General features: G+C 40.8%; 1 protein-coding gene across 5 annotated transcripts in view; it reads right to left on the minus strand.

Annotated features, from left to right (window-relative positions):
• Positions 1 to 463: 463 nt before the first annotated feature.
• Positions 464 to 20,493, minus strand: part of LOC126278351 (protein arginine N-methyltransferase 9-like) — a 111,916-nt gene continuing 91,886 nt past the window's right edge. For all 5 annotated transcript variants that reach the window (XM_049978405.1, XM_049978404.1, XM_049978400.1 and 2 more), the window contains one exon: positions 464 to 843. In XM_049978405.1, the coding sequence (XP_049834362.1) occupies positions 792 to 843 (52 nt within the window). In that variant the 3' untranslated portion in view covers positions 464 to 791. The remainder of the gene's footprint in view (positions 844 to 20,493) is intronic.

Raw genomic sequence — 20,493 nt, forward strand, 5'->3', positions numbered from 1 at the left:
TAAAATTCTTTATTGTACACCGTCATATGTTTAGTGCATATATTTAAATGTTGATATTATGAAAATATTTTGCTATGATTGTAAATTGATGGAAGTATTATTGTTGCACTTCAGAATATTAACAGATCATTGAACCTAGCATTCCTTTTGTGGTACTAATTATTATTATTGTATCCCACACGGAACACGTGGCAGCAACTGGAATTGTATAAGTATGATAAATTTATTCAGGACTACCTTACATGGTAATACTTACTAATTTCTAACTGTCTTGTTCAATTTATTTATCTGTTTGCCTCCTGCTTCTACTGAACATATTTTGAGTTTTCGAGTTGGCACAAGTATAGAAGTATTCGGTTAGGATGGTTTCCTCTCTGCCTTTGGTTTACTGATACTTAATATCTCCAATTGCATAAGAGCTTTATGAGGCATGTTTACTGATTAATGTTTTTACCATAGATAATAATTTACAAAAAATTAAAGATATTTATTTTCATATCACTGTTCTTCAAGCTCTATATGTAATATGCTCTGAAACTGTTTCACTGTCAAATGGATCTTCTGGTTCTTTACTACACACAAATCCGGTTCTACCAAAACAGCAGCTTGCTTCACAAAAGAACCTATATGTAGTGTTGAAAATTCTGGTCCACCTGGGAGAAACTGTATTCTGAACCAGTATGGTATAGCATTTACACAGCCTGATGCAACAACTGGAACAGTTACATCCTTGGTAATAAGGACATCCAGATTGTCAATGAGAGTCATCTCCAACACTGTGGCTGTTTCACTTAAATCCTGCATTTCAGTTGTGTCCAGATTGAAGTCAAGATGTTGAGATACCTGTAATGGAAAAAAATGTACATGAAATCAACAAACATCATGAAGGCATGAAAATAAGTACTTATCAATATATGAATGTAATCTTCCGTAACAGAAAATTATTGCATAGTTGATGTCCCAAATATTTAAGTACGACTCTCAATAGAGCCTTGACAACCAGGAAACAACTCAAACTAACAGGACAAAAGCCACAATAAAGAAATAATATACTAAGGAAACTACATGGTGTCAGCTGGGGATCTAATGCAAACAGCTTTAGAACTACAGCACAAGTTCTTGTTTATGCTGTCGATGAATGCTGTTCTCCTGTCTGTAGTACAAGTAACTATGTCAATACTATAGATACTCATCTACACATTGCAATGAGGATCATGACAAGAGCTCTTAAACCAACACCAATACTATTGCTGTCAGTTCTCAGCAATATTGCCCCACTAATTCCTGATGACAACGAGCAATAATGCATGGATGAATGAAACTCAAAAGATCCAGAGACATCAGTTCATAAAAAAGTTGAACAATTTACTATGCAGCTGACTAAAATCTACAGGATTAATCTGGATAAGCAATGGCTAGAAACCTATGATTTAAGACGAGAATGGAGAAAGCAATGGACATACTGTCACGCGCACAAGAACATACATGAAACAGATCTGTCTATCCATTCTTGGAAGTGAACCAACCAAAGAAAATATGGAGCTACGTCAACCGTGTCAGAAATGGCCTTGCCATGACCAAAACAACACTACATAAGAGAGAAACAACTGATGACGACCAACAGACTGCAAAACATTGGAACAAAAAAAATCGAGCACATTTTGCATGATTGTCCAAAAATAAGAAACTCCTGCAGCAGTCAGCTTGCTGGAGTCTTTTTATATGCTACTATAATGGTAAACAGCTATCTCAACCTCTTTTAGCTACCACCAGTTTTCCAGCTCACAGTGTAACCACACTCAAGCAGGGATGCCAATGAAGCATAAAACTTAGAACTGAAAACAAGTTTATTAAGAACACTAACATACAGCCAGGACAGAAATAAAGGCCTGGATGGAAATGCTGTATTTATACAAACACTGAATATTCCAGAATATACAAACATTATGGATATAAGAAATTTCAAGAACCTTCCATAAATGATAAATACTACTAATTGCTAATGGTCAGGTTTGCACTGGTGACCTGCACTATGCTAACCACTATACCACATGCTTCCATCACAGCTCTCAGCATTGCTCTCTCCTGGAGAAACAGTAACCTGCTTTTTCAGTTCTCATTGAAGCTGACTATAGCACCCTGGATCTAGATCTTGTCAATGGTCCTCTGTATGGCAGCACTGGCAGATCCTTGCACACTGGTAAAACTATCTCATCCTCTTCACTAAAAAGAGCATAGGAGGCAGTCTCCCTCAATGAAGTTTTGTGACCACTGAGAGGGGTCCACAGTTTCCTTGAATGAGAGACGGCCCCATCATTTATCCGCATCTCAAGACAGGGCTTCATACAGAGGACATGGAAGACATCTCTGCACTTTCGTCCTCTTGACAAAGCCTCATAATCCTCAACTTTGACTGTGATGTTCTGAAAGCAATGAAGGATACAATATGGCCGAAAGCAGCTCTCTAGTAACTTTCCCTATAGTCCCACTTCCTGCAGAGACATAAAAATCCCCACAAAGTTTCCAAGTCTTCTGGGTTGTATCTCATTGGCCATTCCTTGGTGTTTCAGGTGCTCTCAGTCTTTCTCCTGTGTGTCCAGGGTCTGTATGTAAGCCACTTGCCTTACTTCTTCAGTCCTGGTGATGAGGTGCTTTCACATAGTCATCCTAAGTATCAGCTGGCTGAAATGGAATCAGTGTATCCACAAATGTTTCAGAACAGTGACCATGGAGCAGAAAGAACAGTGTGAAGCCTGTAGTGCCTAGCTTTGCTGTGCTGTATGGGAATGTCAAGATGAGTACTACTGTATCCCAATTTCTCTGATCAACATTAGTGTAAACCAAGGATGCACCTGATGCCTTATTAAAGTGTTTTATGAGGCCATTTGTCTATACGTGGTAGGCAGTTGTCATCATGTGGGTGATATCACATATGAAATTACCTCTGATATTAGTCTCGAATGGATCATCACACGGAGTGCTCCGTGCTTCAAAATAATGTATTCTCTGAGGAACTTTGCAATTTCTGAAGCTTCAGCAACCAACACAACTTTGGTCTCAGTGTAGCAGGTAAGGTAGTCAGTGCAGACTCTTATCCATTAACTAAGAGCTTAATTCCAATTTTGTGAAATGGTGCTGCTGCATGCAGAATTGGTACCAAATGGCCCAGAAATAACTGCAGTACTTGCTTCCGTTGCTGGCATTGCCTACAATGGCCCAAATAGTGCCTAGTGCATCAGTACAGACCTGGCCAGTGATACCTGTGCTGATTCTGACTACAGTATTCAAAACTTTCAGGTGATCAGATGTAGCAGCATAGTGGAAGTACTTCAGAACAGCTGGTCATAAATGAGCTGTCCTGTTGAGCTAACATTTCTGCCGCTTTGGATCACGCCATGTTCTTTTTATTAACTGTAATTCTCCCTTGGTCAGTTCTTCCTTCTTCAAGGCTTCTATGTTTCCAGCAGTGCTGGATCTTCCCTCTATCTGGCAGCAAGGTTGTTTAGTGCAATAATGACTGATGCTGCTGTGTTCTGTCAAATGATTCCTTGCAAGACAGTCAGCATTTTAGTACTTGTGTGTGCTTTTCTATAGCACTGCGATGTCATACTCCTGGAGCCTCAGTGTCCATTTTACCAGTCGACTCCACAGATTCTTCCAGCCAGTCAAACATAAAAAGAAGGGGGGTTCAAAGCAATGGTGAACAACTGCAAGATGCTCTTTCTCAATTGCGGAGTAGTTCATCACAGACTGTAAGTATAAGATATCACCTTTTCACAATCTTCCTGAATTTGTACTAAAACTGCACCTATACCATGACTGCTAATGTTGGTCTTAAGTTCTATCTCATCACTCTCAACATGCAGTGGTAGGACTGGAGATGTTAGTACCTCTTTAAGGGCTAGGAGAGATGTTTCTTGCACCTTGTTCCAAGAAAATTTGACTTCTCCTGTAGTTGTTCTTGCAAGGGATGTGTCAGTCAGTATATGGAAGTTCTTTATAAATTGTCAGTAATACAACTGCATTCTGAGAAAATTTCCCACATCATGACTGTTCCAAAAAATGGAAAATCTGTGATTGCTCTTATTTTCTTTGAATCAGGACGTACTCCACTGCCACTCACTAGGTGCCCCAAGATATTTATTTCTTGGGCAATGAAGAGCCACTTCCTCAGATTCAGGCAGTTAAGATGTTCTTCAAATGTCTTCAAAACAATGCCAGTGTCACCCACATCATCCATTTAAGGTGTCAAAGCAAGTTGTCCATCTTATGCTCAAATGTGGCTGGAGCATTAGACAGTGACAGCAGCACAACTTTGAAGTCATACAGGCCATCAGGTATTATGAAGGTAGTCTTCTCCCTGTCAGCCTCATCAACCTCAATTTGCCAGTAGCCCACCACGAAACTTCCTGGAAGATTAAAACTGTGTGCCAGACCAAGACTCGAACTTGGGACCTTCGCCTTTCATGGGCAAGTGCTCTACTGACTGAGATTCAACAAGCATGACTCACGAGTCGTCCTCACAGCTTTACTTCTGCCAGTACCTTATCTCCTACCTTCCAAACTTCAGAGAAGCTCTAATGCAAAACTTTCAGAAATAGCACTCCTGGAAAAAAAAGATATTGTGGAGACATGGCTTAGCCACAGCCAGGGGGTGTTTCCAGAATGAAATTTCCTGGCAGAGTAAAACTGTGTGCCAGACTGCGACTCGACTCAGGACCTTTGCATTTTGCAGGCATGTGCTTACAAACTCAGCTACCCAAGCACAACTCACAACTCATCCTTACAGCAGTCGGTAGAGCAATTGCTCACGAAAGGCAAAGGACCTGAGTTTGAGTCTCAGTCTGGCACATAGTTTTAATCTGCCAGGAAGTTTCATATTTGTGCACACTCTGCTGAAAAATGAAAATTTCACCCTGGAAACAAACCTCAAGCTGTGATTAAGTCATGTCTCCCCAATATCCTTTTTCCATGAGTGCTAGTTCTGTAAGTTTCACAGGAGAGCATCAGCGAAGTTTGGAAGGTAGGAGATGATGTACTGGTGTAAGTAAAAGTGAGAAGATGGGTTGTGAATCGTACTTGTGTAGCGCAGTCTGTAGAGCATTTGCCTGGGAAAGGTCCTGAGTTTGAGTCTTGGTCCGGCACACATTTTTAATCTGCCAGTAAGTTTCATATCAGTGCACATTCTGCTGCAGAGTGAATATTTCATTCAGAAGCTTACTGAATATTCATGGTTGAGAAATAGTTTTCTTCTTCCAAGCACACTATGGTGACATCAATGCATGGCAATGGATAGACATCTTTTATGATTTTGTTTAGTCGTCATTGTTGGCAATCAACTAAGAAACTCCATGTGCCAGTCTTCTCCTTCACAAGGATCACACTGTAGAACCAAGGACACTCTGAAGATTCAATAATGTCATCTTGCAGCAACACCTCCATCTCCGCCCAGATTATCCATAATTCAGTCAATGACACACTATACGAGCAACGGCTATTTGGTGGACAATCCATTGTGTTGATACAGTGTTTTACCGTGGACCACTTGGTTGGTCTTTTCTCCACTTCAGATCTGGAGGCACCTGATTACTGTAAAAGAATGGCTAACACTCACCAGCAGTGCTGCTGCTCAGTCTAGGCAGATCCTATTGGTAGTTTGATAGTAGGTTGCTCCCCTGCATTGTCTGCAGTGGTGGTGGAGCAGGATTCTTTATTGATGGTATGAAGCTGCCCTTCCTCAGCTAATTTGGCTGCCCCTATGCACACACCTTTCGGCATGTTGTTGCAACTCATGACAATTAGTGATCTAAAGTTCTCTTTGAATATGTATTAGAATACTTATGATCATTGCTGGCACATAGATTTCTTTTGTGAGCCTGAGCAGCTTTATGCAATTGACAAAAATTTCACAGTTTAAATGATTATCTTGATTCATGACCATAAATAATCTAGCTGATGATTGTGGGATAATAATGTCTTCAGTGGCAAACAACTGCCCAGGACAATCTTGGATATATGTACTTGCTGGAATAGTTCCATCAATCTGGAGCTCTGACCTTCTACAGTCCATGCTGTTTGTGATGCCTGCAAGAAGTCCCATTCAAGAATAACATTATGACTACATTCTGCTAAATGTCAAATTCTAAGGGTTCATTTTGTCACTAATAGTTATTCTTGTAATACATGTTCCTGTTGGCTGAATGTATTTCCCATTTGTGACATTCAGCACACCTACTTTCACATCATAGAACACAGTTTTCTTTAACTGACAATAATAAGCATTCAGCGTAATGGAAAAAGAAGGTTCTGAGTTGATTAGCGCTCAGACAGGTTGGCCGTCGATGATGATGTCAATATTTCCTGATATCTTAATGACTCTCATCCATGGAGGATTGTCATCTCTGGTGGTCTCACCTCCATAAATGGTCGTCTCACTTAGTTTTCCTGATTTCAGTGCAGCTAGGCTAGTGGCTGGTTGGCTGGTACCTCTGTAAGATGACAGTGAATGGCTATGGCATGCCGGGGATCAATCTCATCCAGTCTATAGTGAATGACTCTTTGTCCCACAGGTCATCTACAATCTATATCTACATCTACATCCATACTCCGCAAGCCACCTGACGGTGTGTGGCGTAAGGTACCCTGAGTACCTCTATCGGTTCTCCCATCTATTCCAGTCTCATATTGTACGAGGAAAGAAGGATTGTCGGTATACTTCTGTGTGGGCTCTAATCTCTCTGATTTTATCCTCAGGGTCTCTTCGCGAGATATACGTAGGAGGGAGCAATATACTGCTTGACTCTTCGGTGAAGGTATGTTCTCGAAACTTTGACAAAAGCCCGTACCGAGCTACTGAGCGTCTCTCCTGCAGAGTCTTCCACTGGAGTTTATCTATCATTTCCGTAATGCTTTCGCGATTACTAAATGATCCTGTAACGAAGTGTGCTGCTCTACGTTAGATCTTCTCGACCTCTTCTACCAACCCTATCTGGTGCGGATCCCACACTGTTGAGCAGTATTCAAGAAGTGGGCGAACAAGCGTACTGAAACCTACTTCCTTTGTTGTCAGATTGCATTTCCTTAGGATTCTTCCAATGAATCTCAGTCTGGCATCTGCTTTACCGAAGATCAACTTTATATGATCATTCCATTTTAAATCACTCCTAATGCGTACTCCCAGATAATTTATGGAATTAACTGCTTCCAGTTGCTGACCTGCTATTTTGTAGCTAAATGATAAGGTACCTATTTTCTATGTATTCACATCACATTACACTTGTCTACATTGAGATTCAATTGCCATTCTGTGCACCATGCGTCAATTCGCTGCAGATCCTTCTGCATTTCAGTACAATTTTCCATTGTTGCAACCTCTCGATACACCACAGCATCATCTGCAAAATGCCTCAGTGAACTTCCGATGTCATCTACCAGGTCATTTATGTATATTGTGAATAGCAACGGTCCTATGACACTCCCCTGCGGCACACCTGAAGTCACTCTTACTTCGGAAGACTTCTCTCCATTGAGGATGACATGCTGCGTTCTGTTATCTAGGAACTCCTCAATCCAATCAGACAATTGATCTGATAGTCCGTATGCTCTTACTTTGTTCATTAAACGACTGTGGGGAACTGTGTCAAACGCCTTGTGGAAGTCAAGAAACACGGCATCTACCTGTGAACCCGTGTCTAAGGCCCTCTGAGTCTCGTGGACGAATAGCGCGAGCTGGGTTTCACACGACCGTCTTTTTCGAAAACCCATGCTGATTCCTACAGAGTAGATTTCTAGTCTCCAGAAAAGACATTATACTCGAACATAATATACATAATCATATGTAGCTGACTGGTGTAAATAGAACAGTGTCTTGTCCTCTGACCTCTAGATGTCTGTTCTTCTGTGGGGCATTATACTTGGTTGGGGGGGGGGGGGGGGGAGTTGGTTGTACCTGCACTGGTCAAATGCAGGGTTGTTGTTTGATAGCTGCAGCATAAATCTGAGCTGGCAGAGTCCATTCTACCTGAAGCATTTGACTGCTGGCAGACATTGGTGGTATAGATCCAAACAACTCTTCTTCCACACTCTCTATTACCTCCTGATGTATGGACTTGGGATTCTTGGCCACAGTCTCTTACAGTCTGACAGTTCTGGTCGCCATAAAATGCTGTCTCTCGTCTCTCACTACCTGGCATACATGAAAGGCGAGGTCATAGGTGTCTTCTCCAACTGCCATTGGGAGCAATTTTGGGAGTAGGTCATACTTCTTTCATTCAACTCTTTTTCTGTTGCATTTCCACAAAACTCTTTTTCTGTTGCATTTCCACAATACATTGTCACCATTTGCCAGTCCACATGTGTCATATTTTTTGGGTTCTGTTATATTTGGATTCTCAACATGGCATAGCATCGAAATATTCTCTGCGTAGAACTAAGTTTTTCTCCCCATGACATTTGGGCTCATTGTTCATTGTTCATCCACTAAGTGGACTTGCTGCCAATTGTCATCAAATATTTTCTTCAGCTCAGCTTCGAATTTATCACAGCTATTGAGATTTTCTTTGTTGTTCTCAAACCACTTCTGGGCTGTGCTGTCCAAATGAAAGTACACATTTGCCAAACCCTTAACTATATTTTCCTGAGAATTTTCCTTTCCTACTTTTCAATCTCTCTTATTTTTGTTTGACTATAAACGACTGTACTTTCTGCAATGTAGAGTGCTTCCATTGAAATTGCTATGTTTTAACATCTTAGTTTTACATTGACAGAGAGAGATTTTTTTATTGCAGTGACTCCATGCGGGTCTATTTGCTTTTTGTAATTTGGAATTCTTTCCTGATTGGCTGGTATGGTTGGTTAATCTCTCCTAGGTATTTTCAGTGAGTAACTTGTGATACTTCCCTGTAGCGGGTTATAATGGGGGAGATGACACTTAGGTGACAAAAGCCATGGGGTACCTCCTAATATTTTTTCAGACCAGCTTGCAGCCATCATAGTGCCAGCAACTTCTTGAGATGGCATGGACTCAACAAGTTGTTGGAAGTCCCATGCAGAAATATTGAGCCATGCTGCCTCATAGCTGTCCATAACTGCAAAGGTGTTCCTGGCGCAGGATTTTGTGCATGAACTGACCTCTCAGTTACGTCCCATAAATGTCTGATGGCATTCATTTGGTGGCCACGTCATTCGCCCAAATTGTCCAGAATGTTCTTCAAACCATTTACAAAAACTGTTGGCTAGTGACATGATGAATTGTCATCAATGAAACATCCGTTGTTGTTTGGGAACATGAAGTCCATGAATGGTTGCAAAAGATCATCAAGTAGCTGAACATAACAGAGGATCCACTCCATTCCATGTAAACACAGCCCACTCTGTTGTGGAGGCACCACATGCTGGCACAGTGTGTTGTTGACAACTGGAGTCCATGGCTTCATGGGGTCTCGAACCCTATCATCTGGTCTTACCAACTGAAATCAGGACTCGTCTGACCAAGCCATGGTTTTCCTGTCATCTACGATCCAACCAATGTGATCACCAACCCAGGAGAGGTCCTGCAAGCAATGTAAAGCTGTTAGCATAGGCACTCATGACAGTTGTCTGCTGCCAGACTCCATTAACGCCCAATTTTGCCAATTTGGTCTTAACAGATACGTTCATCATACATCCCACATTGATTTCTGTAGTTATTTCACATCATGCAGTGTTGCCTGCCTGTTATCACTGATAACTCTATGTAAACACCACTGCTCTCGGTCAGTAAGTGAAGATCATCGACCACTGTGTTGTCTGTGGTGAGATGTAATGCCTTTTGTTATTCTCAGCATACTCTTGACACTGTGGAACTCAGAATATTAAATTCCTCAATGATTTCCAAAACAGAAACTCTAATGCAACTATCTCCAACTACCATTCTGCATTCAAAGTCTGTTAATTCCCATCATGCAGCCATAATCATGTTGGAAACCTTTTCATATGAATCACCCAAGTGTAAATGACAGCTCGAACAATGCAGTACCCTTTTATACCTTGTGTACATTATACTATCACCAACTGTATATGTGCATGTCACTAGCCCATACGTTTTGATACTTCAGTGCATTTGCAAGCTTCCTTTACATGTACTGAGTTTTCTCGTTGGAGCTGTGTATGCTAGTTTTCTGTGAATTTTTGTGAAGCACCTCCAGGGCAAGTTTGGGTTTCCTCTATTGTTTGTAAGAATAGTGAGACCATCTGTGAAAGCCAGACACTTCAAGTTGATTCTCTGTTCTTTTTAAATCCTGAGCTAGATTCCCTTTTCCCATGTCTTCACAGAATTTTGCAGAATTATGATGAATGGAGGGGAGGACAGTCCAACTCCTTGGCGAACACCATTGTCGATTTGAAATGCTTCATAAGTATCTCACATGACAAGATTTTAAACACATGAATTTGTCTTTGGAGGCTGTAACCATTCATGTCTGTTGGATAACTGACCTTGTTTTCCTGTTAACTCTGAATTCCTCTAAAATATGGAATAATGTTTGCTTATCAATCAAATCAAAAATCTTTTTAAAGTCAAAGTTACCATTTTGTTTCTAAATTTTCTTATTTGCAAAATCACTTTTTGGTTCCATATCTGGGGTATACAATATTGCCCTTCGCGAAATCCTACCTGATACTCTCATATTAATGGGTCTGCCTGTTCTCTCAGCTGACTTAACAGGGTTTTCTAAAAAAGGGAGACCACAATGTTGGGATCACAGATTACTTCACACTGTTAGTGGGCCAATAAGACAAGATAATGTGCAAGTAGTAAGGTGCACTACTCTGACAATTTCGAGAAAATCAGAAGAAAAGTTTGTAATGAGACATCCCCCTCCCCTGCTTCATCACAAAAGAGGGAATGAGAGGAAAAGATGAAAGGATGTTGGTTTTAAGGGAGAGGGTAAGGAGTCATTCCAATCCTGGGAGCAGAAAGACTTACCCTTTTTTTCCCCCTAAGGTAAGTCTTTCTGCTCCCGGGATTGAAATGACTCCTTACCCTCTCCCTTAAAACCCACATCCTTTCGTCTTTACCTATCCTTCTCTCTTTCCTGATGAAGCAACCTTGGGTTGTAAAAGCTTGAAATTTGTGTGTGTGTGTGTTTGTGTGTTTTTTATTGTCTCTATCAACATACCAACACTCTCCTTTGGTAAACATTCTCAGCTGTTTCACTGAAAGAATTTCATTTGATTTTGTATACAACGTATTATATCTCCAGAATGAGATTTTCACTCTGCAGCGGAGTGTGCGCTGATATGAAACTTCCTGGCAGATTAAAACTGTGTGCCTAACCGAGTCTCGGTCGGGCACACAGTTTTAATCTGCCAGGAAGTTTCAACGTATTATATTTCAGCCTGAAATGTATAAAAAGAAATTAATTTGTTAGTAATCTGCAATTACAGTTAAAATTACTCTTCTTTTAAAAATATTTGAAATAACAAAATTTCTGGTATACTTAAAATTCATATTATTAATTGAACAATCCAATAATAATTATAAAATTTATTTCTGGACTCATTTACAAAGTAGTGATGTATTTTGGCAAGGATTCTTCTTTTGTCAAGAAACTTTGTAAACTCTTTTGCTTTGTAAACTCATTGGAATACTGTTGTGTACCGCAGGATGTTAGTAGTAATAGGCATGCCTCTGATGGAGACAGACATATTTTTAAAAAATATGTTCAACACTAACAATGTAATTTGTAATATTAAGTGGAAATTGGAAAAATGGTGTGATATTTAATAATTAACGAAGAATAAAATTCAAGAAATATACAGACAAATCTTCATCAGTTATTTAGTCATAAAGAGCCCACAACATTAAATCAAAATTTAAGCTGCAAGAATGTACCCCTAGATGCAAGACTTGAAACCAACAAGAAGAGAAAATGAAGATAAGTAAAGAGTTTTTCTTTCATACACTTATGCCTCTCAAAGCTTTTGAAAATAATGAAGAGACTAAGAGAAATTTAATAGTGATATGTGGGAGGGTAAAATTACAAGTTTTAAGTGTCTGTTATGAAACTGCTGTGGAAAGGAACCAGTTGTAAGAAGTCATTGTGGTCAAGCAGTTAGCATTCGCATGTTGCAAATGAGTCATGGAGGAGGTGGTGGTTCAGATCCCCTTACTAGTTAATTTTTTTAATCAGTATTTTTTCATCACTTGCCACGTTATTTAATTTATATGACATTTCAGAGGTAACATAATGAAAACAAAACTGTGCTTTTTCATGAAATTGTTGTGAATTTGATGTGTTAGTTGACTATTTACTATTTGTAATTAAATTTTCCAGGATGAGGACAGGCTTGGGAAGCCCAAGTCAAACGTCAATAAATAATGATCCAAATGACATTTTTCCCAATCAGTAATACAGTAAGTCACAACTTGCCAGATCACAAGAGTAATGTAGAATTACTCATCGGATGTGCTCTACACATCACACACTGCAGATATTCGTCATGGAGACATGGAAAACATAAACTGAAACTTCATGCAAAGACTAATTTTTTTCATTATATTATCTCTCAAATGTCATATAAATTAAATAATGTGACCAGTGCTGAAAATAATGTTGATTATGAAAGTAATCAGAAGTGGGATTAGAAACACTGCTCCCTACATGAGCCGTTTTAACACATGAATGCCAACTGCTTGACCACAATGACCTCTTATGACTGGCGATTTCGGGGATTTCCTTGCAATTGCCAGAGTAGTGCACCTTACTACTTGCACATTATGTAGTTTTAATAGCCTACTAAAGGTGTACGAAATTTGAAGTAAATCTGTGATCCTGTCATGGCCTCACTTTGTAAAAATTTTGTACATTCAAGGGTGCAATGAAATTCCCCTGTAGTTATTCAAACTGATGTTATCTCCTCCTTAGTGAAGAGGATGAATTAATAAACATTTCTGTTCTGCATGTATTTGTTCAGTTTCCTAAATGTCTGATATAAGCAGTGATTAGTTCCTTTAGTTCCTTAAGAGATGATGGCTTTGAATAGGGATTGGATGGGAGATTTTCAAAACTTAGTTTTTCTACTGGAGGCTGCCAGCTGAAAAGTCAGTGAAAGAACTTGGCTAAAATTTGACAGTTATTTTTCATGTCGGTTTCCCGTGATCCATCAGGCTGGTGGAAGCACAGATTATACCCTCTTAAGATTTCTCTAAAAATTCTGTAAAAGTTTCTCATGTTGTTCTTGATAAAATCTTGTTCAATTTCTTTAAATTGCTTTTCTCTTAGTATCGCCTTGGATGATCTTGTCTGCATCTTTAAATTTTCTTACCATTTTTCTGGGGTTTTGTTGCTAATGGTAGTTTTCCATGCTTGTGTTCTGTCTTCTACTATCTAATGACAGGCAGTTTCCTACCACCTGTGCTTTCTCTTTCTCGGGGGTTTGCCTAGTCTCACAGTGTTTTTCAGTATATCTGCAAGTTCCTTCAATTCATGGTATTTGATTGCCTAAATTCATGAGGAATTTCTGTCTAAATGAATTTCACTTAAAACTTTTGTTTCAAATCTGTGCTTATGGTCTTTTCTTTATTTTCATTTTATTTTATTTTAAAGAGGGACTGACCTTTTTTCCAGTAGATGGTAATCTTAGTAATCTGACTCAAAAGAATCCCTTCATTGTTCATATGTTTGCTATTTCTTTGTTTATTGGAGACAACAAAATGGTCTATCTGAAAATCGATGAAAGTAGGGTGTGGCAATTTCTACGTTTTAAATTTTTTGCGTATTTAAGGAACTTCATGCAGATGATTTTAGCATCAAAATTTTTGCAGAAGTTAATCAGTCTCTCATCATTTTTATTTGTTCTTTTGTGAGCCAAGTGAACCTCTGATGTTTTCTTGAATTTTTTATTTTGCTGAGCTGCCCATTGAAGTCCCTAATAGGCGTTTAATTGAAATTGTGGAGATTCTTTCTGTTGTTGTTTGAAGTCTGTTACTGAATCTATAATAGATTTACACAGAGCAAAAGCTGTGTCGAAGTGTTTGAATCTCTTTTTCAGCTAGACTACAGCTTTTCTTTGCAGATTCATTCTGGAGACAATATCCCAGGCAATGGATAAGCCATGTCTCTGCAGTTTCCTTTCTATCAAGATTGCTAGACTGGAAGTACAGCTGAGAGCGTGGGTCATGGTTCATGCCTGGATAGCTCAGTAGGTAGAGCTTTTGCCCACAAAAGGCAAAGGTCCCATGTTTGACTCCCAGTCATAGTCTGCCACAAAGCTTCATATCTATTCTACAACTCTCTACTAGCAATTCACATGCCTCTGTACAACCGTGTGTGATAGAGGCTAAACAATGTATTAGTTTAAATTGTGATCCACCCTACTCCTTTCACAGTCAGTGAACAGAAAGAATGGAAGAATATAGAAAGCTGTGTTACATAATGCAAAAACTGTAGATTGAAGATTTTCTGTCTGGGGAGACATAATTAATGGACTTCAAATTAGATTCAGTTTTAGATTCACATGTGTTTTTCATACATGTCAAAAGAATGCATAGTGTTTTGTGATATTTATTGTAAACAATCTGTTACAGTTCAGAACGAATGAATATGTCCACAGTTACAGAACAGCAAGAGAAAATGATCTTCATCATCTTCATTAATGTTGCAATCAAAATTCTCAGTCTCTTACATCATCATCATCATTATCATCAGCACAGTCATCATCACCACTAAGTGATGGGCCTTTTCCAATTTAGACCACTTAAATAATGATTTAAAATATCTGACAGATTGCAAGGCTGAGTTCAAAAATAAACTGTTACGTTCTTCCTCTTGAGAATCCAAACTTCATCTAAGGATTTTTAGTTAGGAATGTGAAACTTGAATAGTGTAAAACAACAACAATCTTACTTCTGTTATTTAAATGAATATATTTCTTTTTTCTTCTTCCTGTTAAGTGAATTGCAGTTTGTGATCATAGCTGTAGATGAATAAACTTATTAGCTTGTACTTTGACTGATTGTGTCTCTCGACAATACATTGGCAACTCACCTCTGAACAACATAACTAACTCTCCATCTGAAGCGTGTTGATAATTCTGTGACAGTCCCACACTAACTGAACATGGCCATCACAAATCACATGGTTCTTCTTTAAATCTGTTCTGTCCCTTTCGTTACCTCAGTTTAGTAAGTGTTCTATACTGACGAACAATATTCAGGAATTGTTTAAATGAGTATTTTATAACTGACCTCCTTGGTGGATGAGTTTCATTTCCTTATGATTCTCCAATGAATTTCACATCTGCCTTGTCTACAACTGCACCTATGAGCTCATTCCAGTACCAGTTTCTCCAGATGGATATCAATGTGCCTGGTTGCTGTAACTGATCCGAGTTATTGCATGGACATGATATAATTGAACGAAATTACAATTTTTCACCTACCTGTGCCCATGACATTACATCAAGTATCAGCTGCTATTCGTTACATTAAGTATTGGTCGCCCCAATTTCACAATAACCTCCTAATGATGCAGCATCCATCTGTACAATTGTGTCACTCATGAACAGCCGGTGAGAGTTACTGACATCATCAGTTAGATCATTTACTCATACAAATATAAAAATGTATCAATGACAATAATCAGTTTTGGAAAATATAATGTAATTGGCTAGATATATTCACCAAGTGGCGGCAGGAAAACACATGTTATAAGGGTACTGAAATTTGCTAGATTTTGAAGCCGGTGGCTCCTTCTTCTGGCAAAAGGGTTGAAGGAGTAGGAAGAGATGAGTAAGAAAAGGACTGGTGCAGTTTACGAACTGGGAAGAGTTTGTGAAAGTTGTCCAGAACCCCAGGCCAGGGGACACTTAATGGATGGGGTCAGCCTTTCCCTCTCATCTTGTTAAGTAAGTCTCCCCTGACCTGGGGTTCTGGGCAATTTTTTCAAACTCTCCCCATTTCCTAAACCTTGCCAGTCCTTTTCCTTCACCCTCTTCCTTCTCCTTCAACTCTTCTGCCGGAAGATGGAGTCACTAGCTTTCAGGAGGAAAGGAGAATCAGTTGGGGATGTGTTGCTTGAGGCTTTCCCACGGACATGTTGTATATACAGTTCTCGGGCGAGACGTCACGTGTCATAATGAAAATTCCACAATATTTCATCAGCGCAACTGGCTGACATCTTCAGGAGCGACGAACACACTGCTAAGGCAGGACCAGAGCCCCCTATTTATGCCAGTCTTAGGCAGGAAGTGCACATGCGTGGAGGTGCCAAATTCTATGGTCAATAGCGACGATATCAACTGATAGCCGGAAGGACAGCAACGCCACGTACAGGATGAAGAACCAAAGACTTCGGCACATGCACGGAGGCTGCCGCTGCTGCTCTGCACTGCCATCGGCCGCCCCAGCGACCTCTGTCGGAGGGGTGACAAGGGACTACCCACTGCGACGCCGTCAGTCTGTTCAAAGTATTGTCCATTAAATAAAAAGTACACCGAGGTGAGTACATGTTGGAATAAGTCTAAACGTTCCCCATACAGCTTCTCACTAATGAGCAACAATGATTCCTGCAATGGTACTCAAGTAAAAAGTCACCCATTGTGGCTAATCTTTTCATGGAAGACTTAGAGGAGAGAGCACTCCAGTTGTCGGATTTGAAACCTACGTGTTTTTGGCGATATGTGGACGACACCTTTGTTATCTGGCCTCATGGCATTGCATCGCTGAATGTTTTTCTTGAGCATCTTAACTCACTTCATCCCAACATCAAGTTCACTATGGAGATGGAGAAAATAGGCAAACTTCGATTCCTGGACGTGTTGGTACAGAGAAAAGATGGCACATTAGGTCTCGCAGTGTACCGTAAACCAACACACATGGACTTAAATTTACAGGCCACCAGCTGTCACCATCCTTCACAATGAAGTGGCGTACTTAGGACATTGGTTCACAGAGCACGAGCCATATCAGACTCAGACAGCTTATCCAATGAGCTACTCCATCTGAGTACCACTTTCCAACAAAATGGTTACTCCAAACGGGAGATTCGCCATGCCTTACACCTGAAGCAGGTTACCCAATGTGAGGAACTGGAAGAAGGCGAAGAACAAAGGGGAATGGTCATCTTGCCATACAACGGTGGTGTCTCTTCACAAATAGGAAGATTATTGAAAAGGCATAAAATTAAATGTGTCTTTCGTCCACCAGCAAAACTCAGAGCTCTCTTGGGCTCATCTAAGGTCAGACTTGGCCTAAGAAGACCTGGTGTTTATGAGATTCCTTGTAGCTGCGGCATGTTGTACATTGAACAAACTTGTCACACTGTAGAAGAGACGTACTGAACACCGACGCTACACTCGTCTGGAGCAACCAGAGAAGTCTGCAGTGGTCGAGCATTGTCTCAGTACAGACCATTCTACGAATTATCAACACACCAAAATTCTCGCACATCGACAAGTTCGTACTGGGACAGTGTTATTAAGGAAGCAGTGGAAATACGTAGCTCGACGAATCTTGTAAACAGAGACAAGGGCTTTCAGCTCAGTACATCTTGGGATCCAGCAGTGGCCATATTGAAGTCACACCGAGCAGAGACGAGTACTATTGGTCATATGACGGATGACGATTCACCAGCAACATAATTATTCTATTGACAACGGGAGGATAGTCACACGCCTACGCGGATGTGCATCCTTGTTTGCAGCCTCCGACAGAGGTCACTGGGACAGCCGATGGCAGCACAGAGCAGCAGCGGCAGCCTCCGTGTGTGCGCCGAAGTCTTTGGTTCTTCATCCTGTAGGTGGCGTTGCTGTCCTTCCGGCTATGGCATAAATAGGGGGCTCTGGTTCTGCCTTAGTAATGTGTTCGTCGCACCTGAAGGTGTCGGCCAGTTGCGCTGATGAAATAGTTGGGGATGATCGGAAATGGAGGCATGCCACTCAGATCCTATGCCATAAATGATCTCATCTGCCTTGAGAACAAGAGGAGGCAATTATCTTTTATGAGGCGCTCCCTACTTTTGATATAGTGCCTTAGTATCCAGTTCTGTAAGGGGGCTGTAGCAGTACCCCATACAACTGAATGTGGCTCTTCAAAGCCCCTTGACATTTGTAGCTGGTTTAACATGTCTGATTAGGCAGCCATTTGTAATGTATAACCACAATGACTTCATTGCTCTAGGATGTTATGGCATGCAGTCATCATCCTTTGTCAGCTTAAATGGAAAGCTTGGAAAATGTGGTTATGCCACTTTGTTTTCTTCTGAGATGTTCAGCCCTTACCTGCAGTGTGTACATGGAACACAACTCAACTGTTTGTAATACCGATTACCTTGTAGTACCACAACTCTTTCTAATGACAGGTGAGAAGTGTCGACATTCATGTGACAAGAAGGCCAGTCTGCCAGTGTCAAATCTTTTTTTAAAGAAAACACACTCGCAACAATCCGGTCAGTTGGAAATACCATACTGACTGGTAATGCAGTAACCAACACTCCCACTTGAAAAAAACACATAATCGCAAAAAACCTACCATGTCTATTGACTCTAGGCAGCTACAACTAAAAAATATGTCAGGAGCGTAAAGGTGTAAATAATGTAGCTAACTAGAAATTGACAAACTGCCTATTGGCTTCTGTCTCAGGTTCTTCGGCCGACATTCATCTAACGATTTTTCTGATGTTTCACCAACACAAGTGGTTGGCATTGTCAAAGCCAGGATCCGTTTATCTTAAGGCTTTCCTCTTTCTTGTTCAAAGCCTTAAGACAAACGGATCCTGGCTTTCCGTACTGCAGCGAACGACTGTCGCAGGTAGCAAGAGGAGAACCACACCGGAAATGACCGCAGAGAAGCCCTCAGACGTTGGTGCGCCAGGTACATATGGTCTGCAGCCGCGAGCTCGGCTCCGGTTCACCACCGGCAATGGAGGATGAAGCTTTGACAATGTCAGCCACTCGTGCTGGCAAAACGTCAGAAAAATCATTAGATGAACGTCGGCCAAAGAACCCGAGACAGAAGCCAATTGGCAGTTTGTCAACAAGTGGCCACAAAAGCCTTAACAATTTAGTAACTAGAAATTGACCATGCTTTCAATCGTGGTGGTTCATAGTCGAAACAATGAAACGGCCATTTGCTAGCAGAAGACTTGGTGACCAGAAAATATTTAATAATCATTGTTCATATTGGCAGCTAATGTTAGTAATAGATGAACATGGGAGTCCAGCAACATACGAGCTATTTCACGTGGAATGGTGACTTCTGTGAACAGATGGAAGGCGTCGCCATGGGTAGTCCTCTTAGTCCAGTGGTGGCCAACTTCTTCATGGAACAATTCGAAGCACAGGCAGTGGACTTGGCGACTTGCAAACCTAAGGTGTGGTACTGGTACATTGATGATACTTTCGTGGTGTGGAGCCATGGTGAAGAACAGCTCGGTGACTTCCTAAGACACTTGGACAGCCTCCATGCCAACATAACATTTACCATGGAAGTAGAAAAGGACAAGAAAACACCATTTCTAGATTTGCTGGTCACAAGGGACGGCGAAAACCTGGGACACAGCGTGTATCAAAAACCAACACACACGGACCAATACCTGCACAAACTGTCAAACTACCACCCGAGCCAGAAAAGAGGCATGATTAGTACGCTCGTAATGAGAGCAGGACGAATATGTGAGCTGTAACACCTCAAACGAGAAATGCAACACCCGAAGACTGTTCTGAGGAGTAATGGGTACTCCAAAAATTATATTAGAAGTGTAACTGAGCCAAACACTCAGCGAAGTAAGGAACCAGAAAAAGAAATGTCGAGTACGGCCTTTCTGCCATACATTCCCAGAGTGACGGACAGAATCGGCTGTATATTGCACAAACATGGTGTAAAGACAATTTTCAAACTGACAACGAAGATCAAAGAGTGTCTTAGATCGGCGAAGAAGAAAAGAGACCCCATTGCAATGACGGGAATATACCGTATACCATGCACATTCAGAAAAGTTAATGTCGGAATGACTGGACGATCAATTAAAACCAGGATCAAAGAGCATAAGCAACATTGCAGGTTGGGGCAGATGGAGAAATCAGCCGTGGCAGAGCACACACTGAATGAGACCGACCATGTAATAATATTCGCCGATATGGAAGTTCTGGCTATAGAGAAGCACTTTCACACACGCTTGTTCAGAGAAGCTGTAGAAATACAAAGACACACGAACAGTTTCAACAAGAAAGAGGAAAGCCTTAAGGTAAACAGATCCTGGCTTCCCATACTGCAGTGAACGACCGTTGCAGGTAGCAAGAGGACAACTGCACCAGAAATGTCCGCGGAGAAGCCCTCGGACGTTGGCGCGCCAGGTACATATAGTCTGCGGCCGCAAGCTTGGCTCCAGTTCACCACCAGCAATGGAAGGTGAAGCTTTGACAATGCCAGCCACTTGTGCTGGTGAAACATCAGAAAAATCATTAGATGAATGTAGGCTGAAGAACCTGAGACAGAAGCCAATAGGCAGTTTGTCA

Source organism: Schistocerca gregaria, chromosome 6 (assembly GCF_023897955.1).
Source record: "Schistocerca gregaria isolate iqSchGreg1 chromosome 6, iqSchGreg1.2, whole genome shotgun sequence".
In the NCBI taxonomy this organism is placed as follows: domain Eukaryota; kingdom Metazoa; phylum Arthropoda; class Insecta; order Orthoptera; family Acrididae; genus Schistocerca; species Schistocerca gregaria.